The sequence below is a fragment of the Colias philodice genome, chromosome 1 (genome assembly GCF_061535455.1).
Source record: "Colias philodice isolate Cphi_HAF_F1 chromosome 1, ilColPhil1 Martin Lab GWU primary, whole genome shotgun sequence".
Taxonomy (NCBI): Eukaryota; Metazoa; Arthropoda; class Insecta; order Lepidoptera; family Pieridae; genus Colias; species Colias philodice.
In genome coordinates, this window is record NC_143086.1 from 13,960,412 (window position 1) to 13,974,134 (window position 13,723).

Genomic DNA, 13,723 nt, shown 5'->3' on the forward strand with positions numbered 1-13,723 from the left:
TTAGGCTAATATAATTTGAGATTATTTTAATAATTTGTGGTTAATCGTTAATTTATCCAATCTGTAAAATTAGTAGAGTAATTGTGTAGCAATTGTGATTGTGGTTGATGAGCTAATGTCATGTTAATAACACAGTATACAGATACAACCAGTAGGGTAACCTCATACAACACGTTCAAAATGGATCGCGCACACAAGCAAGCGTGTTTACGAGTATCGTAAGGGTATTCTTTTATGTGTCAATTGTGATAATACCCTTACTATTCTCGTAAACACGCTTGCTTGTATGCGTGAGCCATTTCGAACGTGTTGTATGAAGTGTCCTTACTGGTTGTATCTGTATATTGTGTTAATAATGTAATGTATTGGATATAACTGATAGTGTAATTCACGCAATCAAATTCAAATGAATTTGCTAACGAGTCCAATTTGGGCTTTAAATTCTATTTGCTAACGTGGAACACTTGATATCGACGAAACAATGGGTCGTCATAATGTTATGTGATACTTACATTCTTTGTTTTCTGCTGATGAAGCTTATTATTTTAAAAAAGTATGTTCATGACATTGATGGTGATTTAGAAAGCCCGAACTAATATAATAAATATATTAATTGGGAATGTACATTAAAAACGTCTGGGCGCGTATACCTATATTCTTCAAATCGCCATTAGCTTTGAATAAATTAGGAACTCAGCATTTCAGGATTTCTGAATATTAATTTCTAAGTTGCTGAATTCGGGAGGCAAGATGTATATGGTAAAATTCTCGTGTCACAATGTTAATTGCGGCACTCCTCCAAAACGGCGGGACCAATTCTCATGAATTTATATGTGCATATCGGGAAGGTCTGAGAATCGGCCAACATCTATTTTTCACACCCTTATGTTATAAGAGTAAGGCAGAACGTTTGCCGGGAGAGCCTTTAGTTTATAAAAAAAACCTTTCCCTTATTTCGTTCGTGATCAAATATCTTGTAATCGCCACGCATCATTCCCGCTAAGATAAACCATCATTGCTAATGAATTAAACGTATGGCGGGTTGGATTTTGATAAACCCGCTTAAAGAGGAAATTACAAGGGTTACGTGCGCAATCAACAACACCCGACAAATATATTTAGAATCGGAAGCACGGAGTCGACATGTTATGTGTGATTTTGGTGTACAAAATGCATATAGTAGTAGTAATTAAACGTTGAATGTGATAATAAAATAGAGAAACTGTCGAAAAATAACTTCTTTGAAAATATAAAATGCTTTTCGCATATATATAATATTTATTTTTCACGGTAGAGCGAGCAAAGGAACAAGTAGGCCTGCTTATGTTTAGTGGTCACCAAATACATTTCTTCGCTAATTTTCTCCAGGGCGATGATAACACTTTATTTATATTTATTTCGAAATATTTTTCCATCAACCGTTAAAGGGGAGCTTGGTAGTTCATAATTAACAATCTTGTAGTTCTTTTTATTCAGGTATAATTACAACAGCTATTAATAATATTAGCCAAATGGAACAATTCTTACGTTGATAGTTGTTATAACTACATGTATATCATCTTAATCTATACTATATATACTATAATATTATAAAGAGGAAAGGTTTGTATGTATGTATGTATGGGTTTTCACGCATAAACTACTGGACCGATTTTGATGAAATTTGGCACAGGTAATCTTTAGACTCTGAGAAAGATCATAGGCTACCTTTTATTGCGAAAAATGTACCACGGGCGAAGCCGGGGCGGACCACTAGTAATATATATAAATCTCGTGTCACAATGTTTGTCCTCAATGGACTCCTAAACCACTTAAACGATTATAATAAATATCGCACACCATGTGCAGTTCGATCCAACTTGAGAGATAGGACAGTTTAAACATGTAGTGTACCACGGGCGGGCGAACCCGGGGCGGACCGCTAGTAGCCCTATGAATATCTGAAACATTTACATTACGAAACCATATCACACGTGTCTACAAATGTAATTTTGCTAACGTTTTATTGAAATAACTTCAACACGAGTTGAACCACAAACATTTTGATTTAATTTACTCGCTTTTTGGTGGTTGATATGAAATTTATTTTGCGAGTGTGGTTTTAAAACAATATGGTTATATGAGTATATTTAGCAGACCGCTTTGATTGAATGTCAACTGCAGATAATAAGGGTTCAGGTATGTCGGTAAATTATTTAGTCAGTCATTAGTAGTCAGATATTTTGATTTTTGAACTTTCATTCCATAGTATAACGGTTTATGCAACAACAAATAATTAGTAGTAAATAACAAAGATCTAATGAATTCAAAATGTCGGAACTACCCAAAATTTAGGTACCGACCGAAGGGCATCAGTTTTCAAATAAAAAAATGGCCAAAATGGATTCACTCAGTCGAAATTAATGACAAATGTAGCAATAAAAGATTTTTTTAATTTATCTCTAAATCCAGATATTTTTCAAAAACACATTATGGCCCTTTGTTTGTTGTTTACCATTTCAAGAAAGTCCTTTATAATATTGGTTTCAACGCTACCGGTAAACACTTGAACAAGGACGCTTTACAGTTCACGTCATAATAAATATTCATAATCGTCGATTCTATTCACAACTGCACCCATAATACAAAAGGTCACACATTTCCTGAACTTGAAATTCGTTAAAATTCCAATGCAGCGATAAACACCGTCAAGTGAACCTTAAAAATAATGATGTTTACAGAACAAAATATTAGAGAATATAATGGTATTTGCAAAATAATACCCGGTAAAGGTACATAATCTATTACTTAATGGAAGAAACATTTCAAGTTATTGTAACAAACGTTGCATATATCCGTCTAAACAAATTGGATTAGGGTAAGGAAGAGAGAACGGTACAAACATCCAGAGTCATCTCTTAAAGTATTAAAACAGTATTGCCCAGCTTACATGCGAGGTTTTTTGCATGACATTAAATTGTTACGACAGCAAAACAGATTCAACTAGAAAACTAATGATAATCAACTAGAAAAAAATGTTTCAAATATAAAATAAAAATAGTATTCTCCAGTTTTCCCGTCACTTTAAAATGAAATAATTGAAGCAACTGTAATCCTTTTAAATTCTTAATAACATTATGTCACTGAGAAGAAACAATGCATTGCTGTTATATATGTTCTGTGGCTGTTATCATTAATTAAGAAACTGTCCAATGAAATACCCTTATAAATTGTGTCAAATCCGAACAAAAAATGTCATAATAATTGTTCATTGCTACGATAAAGGGTGCTATTACTTTCAAGGACTTAAACGACGTTGGCGCTAAAATCCCTATCTATTAGTTAAGATTTGCAGCCAGTATCCACTAGATAGTAAGTTCAGTGATGTGAATACTAATACCTAAGTGTATAAGAGGATAGATTTAACTACAGTCGCAAGGGCTTTTCAATAGTAATAGGGAATTGTAGAACAAAATTGTTCATCGAAGTTTTAGGCTAAGCTCATTTCAACATGGGATTATTGGAGATTTTTATTTGAAAAAGTATAATATAAGTCTATAAAAGTATGTAATGCATATTATGTTAAGTTTATTAATGATCAGCTTCTTATACTGCAATATATTCCCAAGAATGGTAGAAGAAACTATTGCAATAAAAGGGTCTCCACTGCAGTAAAAGTTTTTACGAGAATCACGACCGATAAAATAAAATTGTAAGAAAACTTAAGGATCATACGATGACAAACAAGCTAATTAAACGTCTTTAAAACGGATAACTAGAAGTTTCAGTACCAATAGTTTTCACTACTTTATTTACTGCAAACTTTGTCATCTCACGTCGCTTTTTAAAGTTGTTCGACAGTTTAATTAAAGAAAAAATACACGAACAGCGTCATGATAATATTGTTTCATACAATCTTGTTCAAGTCGGAAAAACGTTCAGTTCTGCGAAGTTCGTTAAGGTTTTATGCAAAGAAGGAAATGTTTTAAAAATGACATTTAAATTGGTTTGAGTGAATTTAATTTTTACTTGTTAATACTTTTCTTGTAAATGTTTAAGACTGAATAGTTGAATAAAAATTATTTAACTAGTTCCAATAGAAATAAATTGGGTACGTAGTCTTCAATTCTCTGGTATGTTTATTTTAAGAAATTCTAACATAACAGCACAATTACAAAATCACTTTTCATACAATCCTTTGTGCCATTCCATTGTGCAAATCTTTACTTTCCATACATTTGTATTTGATCTCAGATACGTATGCACTTCAAACTTATCTGTATAGAATGATTATCACACATCTTAGTTGACCTGAGTACCTACCTCAAACATCCATTTCTATACAATATTGAGCATCACAATATTCCATCTTCTTCCAGTGATAAATACCTCAACATCAGCATTGATAGCATCAAAATACCATTGTTAAGCCTCATTTACGTCAATATCTAACTTTGAAGCAATTTTATTATTACTTTTTACAAACGCGGACTACAATAGCTCACAAAATATCAAGATTAAAATCACTGAAATCCGTTTTGCAAGGACCCTCAAAGGAAACTCGATTTTTCCTTGACGCAATATGAAAATTACATCGCGTATAGCTATTTATTGTATCATCATCATCATCATCATCATTCCAGCCTTTCAGGACGTCCACTGCAGGACATAGGCCTCCCCCAAAGATTTCCAAAACGACCGATCACCAGCGGCCTGAATCCAGCGGCTCCCCGCCACTTTGATCAGGTCGTCTGTCCATCGCGTTGTAGGCCGTCCCACACTGCGACGTCCTGTACGTGGTCGCCACTCAAGAACCTTTTTGCCCCAACGGCCATCGGTTCTGCGGGCTATATGCCCAGCCCAGCGCCACTTCAACTTACTAATACGGTGGGCTATGTCGGTGACTTTAGTTCTTTTGCGGATCTCCTCATTTCTGATTCGATCACGCAAAGAAACCCCGAGTATAGCCCGTTCCATAGCTCGTTGAGCGACGCGAAGCTTTTGCACCATGCCCGCGGTTAGCGACCATTTCTCAGATCCATAAGTCAACACCGGTAACACACACTGCTCGAAGACTTTCGTCTTCAGGCACTGAGGGATTTTGGATGAAAAGATGTTGCGTAGTTTCCCGAACGCTGCCCAGCCGAGTCGGATTCGACGATTGACCTCTTTCCCGAAGTTGGACTTACCTAACTGGACGCTTTGTCCGAGGTAAACGTATTCGTCAACAACTTCGAGAATAGAGTTTCCAACTGAAACCGGAGTGGGCACAACATGGACATTTGACATGATTTTCGTCTTGTCCATGTTCATGCTAAGGCCCACTTGTTGTTTATTGTATAACTACGTTGTATTTTTAAGTATTATGTATTATGTTATACGAGGCACTCACCTGAGCCCTGCCTAAATTGTAAATCGAAGAAAAATAGAATTAAATTGTAATTTCTGCGGTGCAAAACGTGAAATATCCCAAACAACTTGTATGGAAATTAAATCAAAATTATTTTATCATATACCTATTACATTTGAAGATAATTTTATTCCGTTTCAAGAATGCATATTTAACTTCATATTTTAACTTCTTTTAATCTTATGGAAATTTAAGATTATTATGTGTTTAATATTATAACAATATCGCTTCGTCTGTTTTGTTTATTTTTTTTTCTTGTGGATTTAGCAAAAGTACTGAATTTACCTTATATATTTAAAAACGCGATACGCGAAAGCCATCGAAAGTAAATTATTAGGTACTATAGATACAATTCGATAATTCTGCAAGTTTTGTACGTGAAAATCTAGTCTCAAACCTTATACCGTTTAAACCGTATATTACATAACTATACTGACAAGTTAAAGGAACCCCTATCAATCAGTAGCCTGAAGGAAACCCAAAAGTTTTGCTTCGGACACATACCGTATGGTGTTCATCGATAATGGTTTTATAACTTGGAATAAGGGACGAACAGACGTCATAATAATTATATTACTATGTATTTGAAGCTTTACCGGTCCCTATAATCTATCTGGTAGTAATGTCCTAATCTTAAGAAAGAAGGAGGATTAATGACACCATTTATAACTTAAGAACGGCTGAACTGTATTATTTTTCCTTACTTTGATTTATTAGGTCCTCCGCTACAAAAGACTATTAAAACATCGGAAAAATCCACGGAAATACGTTTTACGGGTCAGCTAATAATAATTTCTGTGCCCCGAGGTTTGTTAGATCTTTCTGTCAAGATACTCTAGGTAAGCTGGTCTTTTAACGGATCAGTAATCTCTTATTCAATACCGCAGAAACGTTCTTATTTGTAGAAATTTATAAGGGTATTATCGACAAACCGAACTAATAGGAAACTTATTGTCCAACTTTGATTTCAACGTTCGGCCTTTTGGAAACTGTGATTCCTTTTCTTTTGAAATAACTAACATTTATGTTGGTAATATGTATAATGTATATTGGAAGTAGTCTGTTGACTTATTGCAATAGCCACAGGCAAAATTGTACAGTAGTAGATAGAATAAACTTTGGACACAATGGTCGATGTCAAATTGAGCAAACCAAACCAAACCAAACAGTCAACTAGCTGGTCAAGTTTAATTCAGTTTCTATTTAACCGTGCTGAAATTAGTTTTCAAGTCAATTCATGTCAAAACCACTGAGCGGAGGTTTAGTGAGTCGTGCATGGAGTTCCACCGGTAGAAATGTCGCTAAATTATTCGTCCGAAAGGAAAAATACGAAACCAAAGTTGTGAAGTCAGTTGCATTCGACGTTCCGGTCCAGTCGCTGAACAATTTGAGTGAACGCCGGATTTTAGGTCCTCGAAATGTTTTCGACTAGCGCTAACTCGATTATGTGTATAATACGATCACATGCATACATTTAACTCAGCTGTTCTGTGAATCGCCTACGCTCTTGAATTTTACTAATAAAATTATAAAGTTCCTCGTAGACTATTTTTAAAATATTGAATATCAATAATTAATAAAGGAAGAAGAATTTCAGGATAAAGTAGACTAAAAATAATTACCTGGAATAGAATTCTTCGTAAAAATCTATTATTAAGCTTCTAATAAGCTTGTTATCTGAGCATCAGCTTTTTGAATCATAAAAGATTGGACCATTATTAAATATGTTTAACAAGAATAGGAGTTGTTACATCATAAGGAACAAACACTACAATATCTGTGCACTATTGGTATCTAGTAGTGATAATAGTCAATTTTGTCATAAAAATAAAAGGTGTATTGTTTCTACCCACAATTCCGTATACGAATACGAACCTCGCAAACATAACCTAAAAAGTAGAGCGACTCCAATGTTTTACTTCATATTCCCATCCCAATCAAAAAGTTTAAATTAAATTAAATTTAATTTATTTATTTTCTCATCACAAATGTACAATCAACACATACATTGTTAATCTATATATCTTAACACTAACATTTGTTAGTGTTAAGATATATAGATAGTTAGTGATAGTTTGATCACAAGGCTGGATTCGAACCCCCATTACTATAAAAGTAAATATCAAGAACAAACCTGCTGTTGGTTCTCGCGCTGTGTCACGAGGCGCGCCTCAACGCAGTCGCGGGTCTCGAGGAAGGCGCGGCGCTGGGCCAGTTCCCGGGGATAGTGCGTCATGATGCCGGCGATGTTGCAGGCGAGCAGGGTGGCTAGGTTGCAGAAGATCTGGTAGAGGAAGAGTGTAGTTTAAAAAAAAGTGTGTGTGCCGAGCACATGTTTCAGAAGTGAAACTTCTTTGAAAAAATTCAAAGACACCAAAATCATCGCCTTACTCCATTACGTGACGGTATTGCCATGACGCGATCATACAATTTTACTCTCAACGCGCCTATAGAAGTTTCACTTCAAAAAGCATCTGGTAAAGGATCGTTTATACTTTATAGATTGATGGTACAAGTACAATTTGCTTGAGAGTGACTTGTTCATGACATGGCCTCCTGATACAGTGGTTAGAGCATGAGCGTTTCAAACGAGTCGTAACACTACATGGAGTCAACTAGTACAATAGATACTTTTAATCAGTTTAGCTTTAAAACTTGCTACACGCTCACAAAATTGACTAGTGTTCAAATATCACATTGTACACAAACGTCGAAAGCATGTCTCCTTGCAATACCTAGTTTCATTTATTTAACCATCTAAATGACCTTAACAATGTGCACTATAATAATATAGTGTATATTATATCCATATGTAACCCACCTGTGCGTCCGTAGTCTTGGTCATAACAATCTGAGCTCCAATATTGACAGCAGCCAGTGTGAGCCCGCCGATGGTCGCCTCGTGCAGCCGGAGAGGTAGGGTCGCGTACGTCACGTAGGTAAATAGGGCGCACATGCCGACACTCACGTTCATTGATCTAGGGACGATTGGGAATGATTAGCCTATCAATTGTATTGGGAACTAGCAACTTCTCAGTTAGAAATGACAATTATTAGCCTAGACGTTATATTGGGGACTTCTTTGGAATAAGCTTTTTTAACACGTTTTTCTCAGCTTTACATCAATGTTATCGGCTCCTTTAGATTCGATTTTGACCCTGTTCAAATGGACAGATTTAATTCAAACTTGGTGCACTTATCAAGGATTGGTGACAATACGATAATTTCATGAGTTATTGAGTGTATTTTTCTTAAATAGGTACTATATTCATTATTATTTTTATTTTGTAAGTTCATCGTGTGTATGATAATGCATGGGTTTAGTAAACTAATGGAGGTATGTTGAGTATTTAATGTATTGACACAAATAAAAGCTCAAATTCCTTTATCCAAAACAATTTCAATAAACGCGGTTTTATTTCAAACACGCGCGTATATATAATATTTATATTTCGTGTACGACTCATACATATATTAATTTGCCCTTTCCCAGTTTGATTTACCATTCATTAATAATTCCAAAGTGAAAATTAGATAACGCGTTGGACCCAAAAGTTTGAAAACACGCAGTTCGCGTGTGTGGGTATATAACTGTCTATCTTCACGATACATTTATGAATATGTGTCGAACTTTGAAACTTACTGACACACTGTTGTTTGATGAAAATCTTTCTTACTTAGAGAAAAACAAAGTTCACAATTATTTTACTTCGATTATTTGAACGTGAAATATTGTAAGAACAAAAAAAAATATTTATTGACATAATAAGGTAATGAACAATGTATGGATGTTCGTTACTCTTTTACGCAAAGTCAGCTGATCGAATCTGTATGAAATTGTAGACATATACCTCATAGTAATCTGGATTAGAATATAGGCTACCTTTTACGCAAGTATACCCACCAAGCGAGTGACGCCGCGGGCTAAAACTAGTAAAGCTGTATATCGATGCTAAACAGCTCCCTATGTTACTATAACATTACATTATGTCACAAGCCAACCTAGCATCTCGAGCAATTGCATTCTCCACGTCTGCGACGCGTCAGATACATTTTATTTTCTACATCGTGGGCACATGTGGATACGCGTGCCCGTTGCAATTGCAATTGAGCAGTATTAATAAATATACCAAGTTCAAATAAACTAAAAAACGTTTTATCTCTCGACATTTTGTATTGGTCCGATCCTTGATAAGTGTTTGAATTAAATCTGTCCATTTAGTGGATCAAAATCGAGTCTAAAGGAATCAGTTACATACAAACTCAACAACATACAGGTGAAGTTCATGAAAGCGTTTTAAAAAGTCAAAATGTTTTTTATAAAGTCAGCATAAAAATGACTAAAATGTTTGAAATATGGACCGTTAAATGCCTGCTCTGAATTGAGAAGACCTTTACCGCGGTGTGTGATGTCGGGGTTTTAAATGATTACCGCAATGATTTACATTTTATTCGCTAAATAGGGTACTTTAGGTAATGGCATTTTAATTCGGTCGTATGTATTTATACTATTCTCGAATATTGCTATGTACTAATGAGGTCTGCTAATGACAACATGCTGAATCAGACAAATTAGCTCATGAGATTGCGATGCCTGAAAATCAAACGCAACCGCGCAATGCAAAGGTGTTTTCAGTTCCACAGCACACTGTTTACTGACTGCTAGTAGCCACAAGTATACGTTTTTCATTATAATCGACAGCAAATATGTAACTACCCGCACACACTACATACACTGAATATGAATTTATAATTGAGCGCTCTTTAAACTTTGCGCGCTTGGTTAAAGAGGCGAAAATGTTAGCTGGATGTAGATTAAAATTGCTTAGTGGTTAGGAGTGTGCTTCAAAGAGACCTCTAAAAATGCTCGAGGCTAAATTAGACCGAGTGTTTGGCGTTGTTCAGTTTTATTTGTGACAAACGAAGGATTAATTTGTGTAACTATTTCCAAACATTGTTTACAAACAGTGACTTCAACAATAATAAATAAAAAAATGCTCTTTTGTTGATTTATAAAATCAACTTCTGGATTGGCAAAAGTGTTATAATATAGTTGAGTGTCTGAGAAATAAATATCGAAAACTCCAAATATCATGTACGTTTTTTCTTTATTAAAATACTATAAATTTGTAGATTTTATAACTAAATCTATTGAAAAGGGCTGCAACAATTCACATGAAAATTTATTATAATATATGAAATGTCAATCAATAATAATATATTACCTTAGAACGGCCGTTCCAGAAAGAGAGCTCTCGGTAAGCAGGAACGTAGCGAGCACGATGTAAGAAATTGTCAGCAGGTAGATCTCATTCATTGCCGGTCGGCTTAGGCACGCCAGAAGACCTAGCACAAGAAATTACGCAATGTATAAAAATTCACTAAACTAATTATAATTATTAAAAAAATCACTTGATTCAAACTATATTATAGTGGCCTAATAGTTTGACTTATAAAATGACCATCATGATGAATATAGTTTAGTAGTATAGTTTTTAAGCTATTGCAGCTTCTATCGCGGGCCTTGAGCGCGGGGACCGAATCCAGAAATTCCGTAACGAAAAAACCTCACGCTCCCCACTCACGGCACGGAGGTGTGGCTTGAAGGCATAGCATGCTATAGCTTTACCGCGGCAGTCCCCGAGTGCCACACGTCTTTTTTTTTGTATAATAATCTTAAGTATTTAAAATTAAATAGCTCTACATTGCGATTTTTTAAATATTTTATGTTTCGTACCAAAATGCGGAAGTTTTAAGAAAGAAAATACTATATAAATGAAAATACTAAATCTATTCCAAAGTCGCTTGAAAAGATTACGTACGCTACGCATTTCGAGTATTTTGCGAGAACTGTCAGCCTCAAACTTGGCGAAGTTAGAACTATTCATTACTCCACTAATTCGTAGCGTATAATCCGCTGGAATCTTGCAAAGGGCTCTTCATATAAACGCGTTGCTTGCAACAGCAATGCTATAATTGCTTCTAGAAGCTACCACCGTAATAAACCGGTCTTAAGGGAGCGTCAAAGGTGCCGGCTTACGTGCTCCTACAATGTAGGTGCATTATTTTGTAATTAGTTAGTCTAAAACATATTGAGTGCACAACGGCTTTGTGGGGTCTGTTAATCTTTGATATTGTACTGCAGAATTACTGCGGTAATTTGCTACGGTGTTTATGTTTACTTTGATGTGAATGAAGAAGTTAATTATGTGAGATATAGCTTGGTGGTACTCCTAGATTTTGGACTAATTTAAAAATAAATCATCCGATATAAACGTATTTGAAAATCCATAGGTCAAATTATTAAAAGCCGGAAATTATTTTTACGCTCGCTCACTCTGATCTGATCTTGGTCTGATCGTTTCTTACTCTTTGACAAAAACAACAACACTCACAGGTGTAAATCAGAGCGGCCAGGCCAAAGAGTACGACGTTAACCAGATGCGCCACGCGTTCCTTTTCGAAGTATACTCGCATCACTTGTAGCGGACTCGGTTCGGTGAAGTCGGTGGAGCTGGTCACGGATTGGTCGGGTTGTTCAGTCGATAATGCATATACATAGCTGTAACAAAACATATCATAAAGTATTTTATTTAAGGGCTAGGTGATGGTACGAGGTACGTACTAGGTACGAGGTGTTCTGAATAAATTTAATTGCACGATTAAACTATAGATAAGATAAAAGTAAAATATATTAGATAGTGGTATAAATAACTGACCCTTGTACTATTCTACGATATAAAGTGGATACATTTAATAAATCGATGGGTACAGGACACCCAATCGAATGACCTAGATATCAAAGGATATGTTTTTATCGGTTTCTAACTGAATTTATCCATCGGAAACAAAAACCTATCTTTTATAAAGCAATTTCGATAATCCTCAAAGATAATGTTAAGTGAAGATTTAAGAATAGATACCCAATAAAATGTACAAACAAAGAAAACATTTACAATACCAATCAATCACAAATCGATCCATTAACACCCTTATCTTATAATACGGCCCAAACCGTGTTAATCCCATTTAATACCATTAAGAATCTCACCAACCATTGATTACTGCTACAATCTTCGAAACATCAAAGATTATATTTTGGCAGATACGTTAGACACAAATTTAATTAACAACGCAATTTTACAAAACAGCAAGGAATACTTCGCAGACACGTTGTCGCAAAGATAATTAAAGATAATTTCAACCGACTTCAAAAAGGAGGTGGTTATGTTTATTCCCATTTAGATTTGGTCTAGTTTTGATAATTTAGAGGTTTAGTTTTTTTAATTACTTCTTTTACGCTTGATGGTTTCTTACCTGTATGGATCCGGGTCAACCAGGGCAAAGCTCGACAGGTTCAAAGGAATGTGGAGCGTCTGCGCCAGGTAGTTTTGGGCGTGGAGCAGCGAGCGGACCTGTACGGCGACCAGGCCCACGCCCACGCCCAGCAAGAGGCCGAGGAGGGTTGTCATGTTCGTTTGATTCATTCGTAGGAAGTAACGCTGGTACAGCATTTCCACCTGGAACAAAGGAGGGGTTAGAATACGCGTACTATATTATTAGTCAGTTTGGATTCCGCAAGTATCCGTTAATTAAGTTTACAGGTTTAGTCTTTTCTATAGGTAAAATAAATGTATTTGTAGGTTCTAGGTATTTGTTATAACACGTATCTGGTCGACAAAAAGTTACTTTTGTGTAGAATAGGTAAAAAAAAAAAACAAAAAATACATAATTGGTAAAATACTTTTCTAGATTAGTCATTAAAACTAGCACCTAATGTTTAAATTATTATTAAGTCGCAATCATTGTGAGCAAGATATTTTTTGTAATTTGCAGGATGAAGAAAATCTTTTCTTTTTTAAATAAAAATTGTTTCACTATAAAAAAAATATAGTGACAAAATTATTTAAATTGTAGTTTACAATATAATAATCGTGATTATTATTCAAACAATGGTAATGTTCTAACTCACCATACAAAAAATAAACAATTCCGATGTGGTCTGATCCACGACCCACACTATTGTGAAAGGGAATAAATATAATGTACATCTTTATGCAATTCCTGAGAAGGATCAGCGACACAATCGCTAGAAAAATACATATGTAGTAGGTAGTTACATTGTTGCATAGTTAAGGAGATAGCATGTATCGATACATATTTTATCTTTACGGTGGTAGATTGAAAGATTTAATATTTATGTTTTATACGATAGCTAAATAATATCTTTAGAATTCAACGTCGATATTATGGCTCTTGGATTTTTATTTAATGTCATGGAAAAAAAACTACTTTATCTTATTTTTCTAAATTGGCTATAGCCTATAGGTTGTT

The 13,723-nt window shown here is 35.0% G+C and overlaps 1 protein-coding gene across 1 annotated transcript in view; it reads right to left on the bottom strand.

The window, feature by feature from the left end:
• The window catches only part of LOC149491465 (adenylate cyclase type 6), a 128,319-nt gene that overhangs the window by 41,846 nt on the left and 72,750 nt on the right, over nt 1–13,723 (bottom strand). Inside the window, exons 5-9 of the mRNA XM_089697058.1 lie at nt 12,707–12,909; nt 11,785–11,951; nt 10,615–10,735; nt 8,211–8,367; nt 7,524–7,673 (exon numbers count right to left, since the gene is read on the bottom strand). Coding sequence (XP_089553184.1) covers nt 7,524–7,673; nt 8,211–8,367; nt 10,615–10,735; nt 11,785–11,951; nt 12,707–12,909 — 798 coding nt within the window. The remainder of the gene's footprint in view (nt 1–7,523; nt 7,674–8,210; nt 8,368–10,614; nt 10,736–11,784; nt 11,952–12,706; nt 12,910–13,723) is intronic.